The 8,643-nt window shown below is 38.3% G+C and overlaps 1 protein-coding gene across 1 annotated transcript in view; it reads right to left on the bottom strand.

Moving 5' to 3' along the window:
* ST7 (suppression of tumorigenicity 7) overlaps positions 1-8,643 on the bottom strand; it is a 428,986-nt gene that overhangs the window by 164,212 nt on the left and 256,131 nt on the right. The window contains exon 3 of the mRNA XM_042782770.1: positions 4,469-4,628. Coding sequence (XP_042638704.1) covers positions 4,469-4,628 — 160 coding nt within the window. The remainder of the gene's footprint in view (positions 1-4,468; positions 4,629-8,643) is intronic.

The raw sequence follows: 8,643 nt of genomic DNA, 5'->3' as shown, positions 1-8,643 counted from the left end.
TAATAAAAAAAAAAAGATATTTTACAAAAGTTTTGCCCAGTACAATACATCATTTAATTTCTTGACTGCTGCTTCCATGGGTGTTGACTGTGGATCCAAGTAAAATTAAATCCTTGACAACTTCAATCTTCTCTTTATTTATCATGCTGTTGCTTATTGGTCCAGTTGTGAGGATTTCTGTTTATGTTTAGCTGTAATCCACTCTGAAGGCTGTAGTCTTTGATCTTCATCAGTAAGAGCTTCTAGTCTTTTTCACTTTCATCAAGCAAGGCTGTGTCATCTGCATAGCACAAATTGTTAATGGGTCCCCTCCAATCCTGATGCCACATTCTGCTTCATACAGTCCACCTTCTTGGATTATTTGTTCAGCATACAGATTGAATAATTATGGTGAAAGGATACAATCCTGATGCACACCTTTCCTGATTTTAAACCATGCAGTATCCCCTTGTTCTGTTTGAACTACAACCTCTTGGTCTATGTATAGGCTCCTTATGAGCACAATTAAGTGTTCTGAAATTCCCATTCTTTGCAATGGTATCCCTACTTTGTTATGATCTATATAGTTGAATACCTCTGCACAATCAATAAAATACAGGTAAACATCTTTCTGGTATTCTTTGCTTTCAACCAATATCTATCTGACATCAGTAATGATATCCCTCATTCCATGTCCTCTTCTGACACTAGCTTGAATTTCTGTAGTTCCTTATTGGTATACTCTTGCAATCATTTTTTAATTATTTTCAGAAATTTTACTTGTGTGTGATATTAATGATATTATTTGATAATTTCCACATTTTGCTGGATTACCCTTCTTGGGAGTGGGCACAAATATGAATCTCTTCTAGTTGATAGGCCACGTAGCTGTCTCCCAAATTTCTTGGCCTAGATGAGTTAGTGCTTCCAGCACTTCATCCATTTGTTGAAACATCTCAATGAGTATTCTGTCAATCCTGGAGCCTTGTTTTTCATCAATTCCCTCAGTGCATCTTGGACTTCTTCCTTCAGTACAACCCATAGGTTCTTGATATATGCCAACTCCTGAAATGGTTGAACATCAATCAGTTCTTTCTGGTACAGTGACTTTGTGTATTCTTTCCATCCTCATTAGATTCTTCCTGCACCATTCAATATTTTGCCCATAGAATCCTTAAATATTGCAACTCAAGGCTTATATTTTTTCCTCAGTTCTTTCAGCTTGAGAAATACCAACCATGTCCTTCTCTTTTGGTTACCAACATTAGGTCTTTCACATTTTATCATAATACTTTACTTTGCCTTCTAGAGCTTTCCTTTCAAATCTTCTTTTCAGCTTTTACTTCATCATTTCCTCCATTTGCTTTAGCTACTCTCCAATTAAGAGCAAGATGCAGAGTCTCTTCTGACACACATTTTGGAGTTTTCTTTCTTTCCTTTCTTTTTAATGACCTTTTGCATTCCTCATGTATGATGTCCTTGATGTCTTTCCACAACTCATCTGGTCTTTGGTCATTGATATTCAATGAGTCAAAGCTGTTCTTCAGATGATCGCTAAATTCAGTTGGTATATACTTAAGGTCATATATTGTCTTTCATGGACTTATTTTAATATTCTTCAGTTTCAACTTAAATTTGTATATGAGCAATTGATGATCTCTTCCACAGTCAGCCCCTGGCCTTGTTTTAACTGATGCTATTGAACGTCTCCATTGTCTTCTTCCACAGATGGATCGATTTGATTCCTGTTTGCTCCATCTGGCAAAGTCATGTCTAGTCACCATTTATTTGTTGAAAAAAGTATTTGCAATGAATAAATCATTGGTCTTGCAAATTTGTATCATGTATATGACTAAAACCTGAGTTTGTCTGGAAGTCTAGTTCTATGGAAGAGTCTATTAAAATGTCTCAGAGAATTTAAACTTAACTTGGGCGAGGGCACTTCTCATGTGATGGCACATCCTATGCTTTCCAAATATACTGAAGGAAAATCCTGCAAACTTCTGTTTTTATGGCATCTTATTTGAGAACAGGGCAAATTATCCAAAAAATGTTTCCATAAACCCAAATTCAGAATGTTATTGGATCCTGAGAATCCCTCCCATTAAGACAGGTAGAAGCTGGCCGAGTTGTAAATCCCTATGCATCATCACTCATAAGCTAAGTTGAATTAAGATATGGCAGTGAGAAATAGAGTGACATAGCAAATGTATCAGCCAAGTTTATAAAAACTGTGTATTTGGGAGAAAGACAGCAGTTTAGCTCCCAAATAAAGCAAAACAAGTAAAATGTTCACAAATGTTAGCTTATGGCAAATAAATCAAAGTTTGGCTACAGTAAGAAACTGTAATTAACTACATTTCTCTTCTGGTCCACAGATACAAATGACTGCAAATTTTGCATGGATCCAAAAATTAAAAATATACATGAACAATTTGCCTTGTAACAATAACAACTCCTCTCATGTTGTCACGCCCTCCCCAACTGTAAATCCTTCTTAGATAAGCCAGCACTTCTAGGTTTCAGACTCTATGAGGCTTCATATATTCCAATGTTTTACGTATTTTCAGCTTTATCAAAAATTTTCTCAAATAAGCAATGCCACTAAACTGCCTTTGTCAATGTCCATAGACCTCTGTTAAAAAAACAAACAAACAAAAAAACCCACCAAAATCCACTGTCATTGAGTAAATGGCAACCCTATAGGACAAAGTAGAACTGCCCCATAGGGTTTCCAAGGCTGTTAATCTTTCCAGAAGCAGACTGCCTCATCTTTCTCCCATGGAGCAGCTGAGGGGTTCAAACAGCCAACATTTTGTTTAGCAACAGAATGCTTTAATCATTTTGTCAATGCTCAGTGGCCTTTGTTAGCCACATTATATTTCGTGTAAGATTCAGCAGAGGTGCCATATGAAGTGTTAGGAAATAAAAGATTCACCTTTCTAAGAGACACAATAAAATAACATTGACATTAATAAGAATATGAACTCTTTATTGCATTAAGAAATGATGTCAAGAGATTCAAATCGAGTAGACAGGGAAAGAGAACATTAATGAAAATATAAATGTATTAAAAGTATTGACTATGAACACAGGCCTCAACAAGGCTGCTTTCTGTTTTCAATCTGTTAATTTTCTACAACATTTTGTGTCATTCAGAAAGAACAGTAACTTGAACCAGACAGACACATTTAATCTGTGGGGCCTTTATCGCAGGTGCAAAGTGGTGGCAGGTATCCACAACCACTTATGTGATGATGACTGAACGATTAAGATTTCTCATTAGAATAATATGCAACATTTATGAGGAGGGCTGGTTAAAGTCATGCTATGCTTTGCTTAGCTCTCTTTCTTTCACAAAGTCCCAGATAATTATGTTATCTGGTGGTGCCATACTCATGCCTGCACCCTGCAGGATGAAATAAATGTGTACCTAAAGCTGCCTGGAAGGAGTTTTGGTGACGCAGTGGTTAAACCATATGACTGCTTACCAAAAGGCAAGCAGTTCAAACCTATCAGCCACTCTGTGGGAGAAAGATAAGGTAGTCTGCTTCCATAAATATTACAGCCTTGGAAACCCTATGGGGCAGCTCTACTCTGCCCTAGAGGGTAGCTATGAGTTGGAGTCTACCAATGGCATTGGGTTTGGAAAGCTGTCCAGTGCCATTCATGGCTGCCTGGTCAAAGTTTTACAAAAAGAGCACTGAATCAACAAACAATGGAGAAAGGGACACAGACTTCCAGGCAAAGTGTCATGAGAAAATGTGGCATATTCAAGAAATGAAAAGTGGCTTCATGTGGCTATACCATTGGTCATATAGTGGCAAGGAGTACTGGATTATGACAGAAGATAGGTTTAGAAAGAACTAATGTGCTGTGCTAAGGAATCTTGACTTTATCTTCAGTGGAATGAGAATCAATGAAGCCTTTTAAGCAGAGGAGTGATGTGATCAGATCTAGACAGACACAGATCCTGCAATCAGCATGAAGAGTCAGTTCAATGAGGTCTGAGAAACTAGGGACAGAGAAGTTGGAGCTTCCAGCCAGGACTATTGATCTAAAGGGTTGTTGTGCACCATTGAGTCAATTCCAACTCATAGCGACCCTATAGGACATTGTACAGCTATCTCACAGGGTTTCCAAGGCTGTAATCTTTACAGAAGCAGATCACCACATTTTTCTTCCAAGGAGTCGCTAGTGGGTTCAAACTGCTGATCTTTAGGTTAGCAGCTGAGCACTTAACCATTGTGCCACCAGGGCTCCTCTAATGACTGTTAGCAAAATGAAATGGAAGAAACAAGGTAGATATTTCCTTTCCTTGGGATGCTTATACCCTACCTCTCTGACATAGGCTGTCAACCTTCTAGGAAAATAACCACATTATGCTTTGAAGTCTAATATGTCAACAACAACATTATTATTGTCTTAGATTCATAATAATTTAGTAAGGATATGCAAATTATGCTATACAATAAAGGAATTTCCATACCTGAGACACTTTGCCTGTTGGAATCTGAGTCCCCATTACTGGAGTTAGAATTGTTGGAGGAGTTGTTGTCAACCCCTCCCAGAAGGGGGCGCAAGTGGCTCACTGAGACTTGTTCAATGAATGATGTTCCATACTTGCGAAAGTACCACCATTCAAATATCTAGAAAGAAAAATAACAAAGGTCTATTTACAGTCCAGGTTATTGCTTATTACTTCCATACACATGCACATAAAATATGTTATGTTTACTGGTTCTAGCCACCTTAAATACTTGATGGAACAATTTTTTATTCCAAAAAAATTTTTAATTTGTTCTAACAGTTAAAGATTTTAATAATATTAAAACACCAACTACATTTTAAATTCTCACTGTTGTTTTCTCCATTTAATACTAGTTTTAAAATAAATCTACAACTGCAATCATGGATAACAGTATAATTAACATCTGCTCAATATTATTTTCCTCCAAATTTTCATGATATTCAAAGAACAAAATCAGTATAGCTGAAAAATAACTCCAGAAATGTATACAAATAAGCCAGTTTTATAATTATGGTTTATGAAGTATTCCAATTCTTGGCACCTTACATTCTGTTATCACTCTATCTACTTAAAAAATTTAAGACACCAAAATTCCATTTATTAAGAAATATCTCTTTAAAGAAACACTGATTTGATAAAAAGTGTGAAAGGTATCAGTACCCAACTGCTGAGAGACTCAGCCACATCCCAGGAGCTAAGAAGTGCCATTTATACACACAACCTTTGTAGCATGGTATTCAGGTTCCTAGTTCACTAGCATACCAATTGTTTTGTACTATGGACCTCAAAAGAGAGAAGGGGGGGCGGAAATTTTCATTAATAATAGGAAAGAAGTAATGATGTTTCCAAGACTAGACAGAAATCAGGCTCTTGGCTGAAAGCAGAAAATACCAGAAAGGTAAGTTAACCTGTGTTTTATTAACTATACAAAGGCTTTCGATCACGTGGATCATAACAAATTATGGATAACACTGTAAAGAATGGGAATTCCAGAACACGTAACTATGCTCATGTGGAACCTGTACATATTTAAACAGAATAAGGGGATGTGTGGTTTAAAATCAGGAAAGTTGTACGCCAGCACTGTATTCTTTTGCCATATTTATTTCATCTGTATGCTGAGCAAATAACCAAGAAGCTAGACTGTATGAAGAAGAACACGGCATGAGGATTGGAGGAACACTCATTAATAGCCTGTGATATACATAAAAGGCAATCTTGCTTGCTGAAAATAAAGAGGACTTGAAGCAAAAGACTGCAGCCTTCAGTATGGATGCACCTCAATATTAAAAGAAAAATCCTCACAACTGGACCAATAATACCCACCAGCCACTCCATGGAAGGATGATGGGGCAATCTATTTCCATAAAGATGGAGCTCTGGTGGCATAGTGCCTAAGGCATTTGACTGCTAACCAGAAGGTTGATGGTTTAAATCCATGACCCATTCTGTGGAAGAAAGACCAAGCAATCTACTTCCATAAAGATTTACCACCTTGGAAACCCAATGGGAGTTGCTATGAGTTAAAATCGACTCAATGTGGGTTTGGTTTTTTGTTGTTGTTGTTTGGGACCAATAAGCAACATCATGATAAATGGAGAAAAGATTAATTGTCAAGGATTTCATTTTACTTGGGTCCACAATCATAGAAGCAGCAGGAAAAAAATCAAATGATGTATTGCATTGGGCAAAACTGCTGCAAAAGACCTCTTTGAAGTGTTAAAGAGCAAAGATATAACTTTGAAGACTAAGGTGCACCTGACCCAAGCCAGAGCAAGTAACTTCAATAGCCTCATATGCATGTGAAAGCTGGATAATGAATAAGGAAAAGCAAAGAAGAATTGATGTCTCTGAATTATGAAGAATATACCTTGGACTGCCAGGGAATGAACAAATCTGTCTTGGAAGAAGCCAGAATGCTTCTTAGAAGTGAGGATGGTAAGACTCCATCTCACTCACTTTGGGCATGAAATCAGGAGGGAAGAGTCCCTGGAGAGGAGATCACGCTTGGTAAAGATGATGGTCAGTGGAAAAAGGGAACTCTCAACAAGATGGATTGACACAGTGGCTGCAACAATGGGCTCAAACATGGCAGATTGTGAGGATGTACAGGACTGGCCAGTGCTTTTTTCTGTTGTATGTAAAGTCACCATGAGTCAGAGCCCATTCAATGGCACCTAACAAGAACAACATCCTTACTTATTTCATAAAAATAAGATTTTGCAATGGACTTTGGACTGTTATTTAAAAACTGTTACTCAATCAAAGACTTCTGAAAAAGACAGGAAGAACATCTGTGAGATACCAGAAGGACTATCAATTAAACCAAATGTTAACTTGATTTAGTTCCAGGGAGTTAGTTACCCCTTCTCATTATATGAATTTTCACATGTTAAAATATTCAAGCAATTTTGCTGAGCAAACCATGGGAAATGTAGCATGAGAGCTCAGAAAAGAAAGGACGAGCCTATCACACCTGGAAAGCTAGAAAGAAGAGATTGATTGGTTGATTAATTAACTATTGTGATTTGGATGAAAATTTACAGAGCAAATTCACTTTCCATACAGCAGTTCACATACACTTTGTCTCATGACATTGACCACAATTTACCAGAATATGAAAGCTCCCCTCCCACTTCCTCCTGATAGTTACCTCTTCCCTGTGTCCATCCATCATGCACTCCTGCCCCGAGCTATATCCCTGTGCATAAACAGCCCTTCTTTCTCCCATGATTGTTCTCTCCAAGGAGTGTATCTACCTCAGGTACATGTTCAACTCATATGCCTGTATTTTGCTTGGCTGGAAGCCACAGGTGTGGGTTCAATTCCAGACCTGAAGGGCAGCTAGGGGCCATAATCTCAGTGGTTCCACCAGGCTCTATCAGACCAGCAAACCTGGTCCCCCGCCCCCTTTTCTTTTTTCAAATGATTTTGAGTTTTGTTCCACATTGTTCTCCCTCTCTATCCAGGATCTCCTCCATAGATCCCCCTCTGAGTGGTTGACAGTGGTAGCCGGGCACCATCTAGTTCTTCTGGTTTCATTATTGTATAGCCTGAGGACTGCATGGTGTACCAGTTGCAAGGACTAACTGTTTCCATGAATCTTTGGTTTTCTTCATTCTTTGCTGTGGACCAGGAGAGACCCATCGTTGCATCTAGATGGCTGCTTGCAAGCTTTTAAGATCCCAGTCACTACTCACCAAAGTAGGAGGTGGAGCAATGTTTTGTGTAGTATGTCATGCCAATTGAGCTCAATGTCTCCTGCTACTATGGTCCCAAGCCCACCGGTTCAACTACTTGGTTACCCAAGGTAGCTGGCTGTGACCAAGAAATGACTACAACTTTGTCTCTTGTCAGCTGTACTATATACCTGGGAATTCTTACAGATCATACAAATACACTTATAGGACCATTGTCTGCCAACCCTATACATGGTCTTAGGTACACTCCCCGCTTCATAGGCATACCTAATAGTTCATCCTGTCCACCCATCTATCCACCCGCATACCCATGTTTGCCTTCACTGACAACATAGTACTGTATGTGCAAAAGGGTTCATCTTTGTTGTCTGCAACTCCCATGCACCTCTCTATGTCTTCTTCTTCTTCTTCAATTCCACCATGTTGATCACTCACATTTGGTACATTGCCCTTCTCTTCACCCAAATCAATACTTATCTGTACCAACCTAGCAGTGTTCCCCCTACCCTCTGCTCCCACCCCTGGTAACCAACAAAGAAAATTTCTTCCCATATAGAAATGTTTCATTGACTTTTTACAATAATGGACTAATATTTGTCCTTCTGTGATTGATTATTTCACTCAGGAAAAGGTACTCCAAGTTCACCCACATTATGCAGTATTTTGCAGATTCTAGGTTATTCTATAGGGTTGCATAGTATTCCATTGTGTGTATATACCATAGTTTGGTTATCCATTCCTCACTTAATGGACATCTAGATTGTTTCCATCTTTTGGCTATTGTAAATAGTGCTGCGATAAACATGGGTGTGCATATGTCTGTTCTTATCACGGCTCTCACTTCTTTAGGATATATACCTAGTAAAGAATTGGCTGGATGAAATGGTATTTCTAATTCCAACTTTTGAAAGAATCCCCATACTGCTTTCCACA

This window comes from Orycteropus afer, unplaced genomic scaffold (assembly GCF_000298275.1).
Source record: "Orycteropus afer afer isolate SDZICR_OR568_19922 unplaced genomic scaffold, OryAfe1.0 scaffold00462, whole genome shotgun sequence".
Taxonomy (NCBI): domain Eukaryota; kingdom Metazoa; phylum Chordata; class Mammalia; order Tubulidentata; family Orycteropodidae; genus Orycteropus; species Orycteropus afer.
This window is presented reverse-complemented; position numbering and strand designations above follow the sequence as displayed.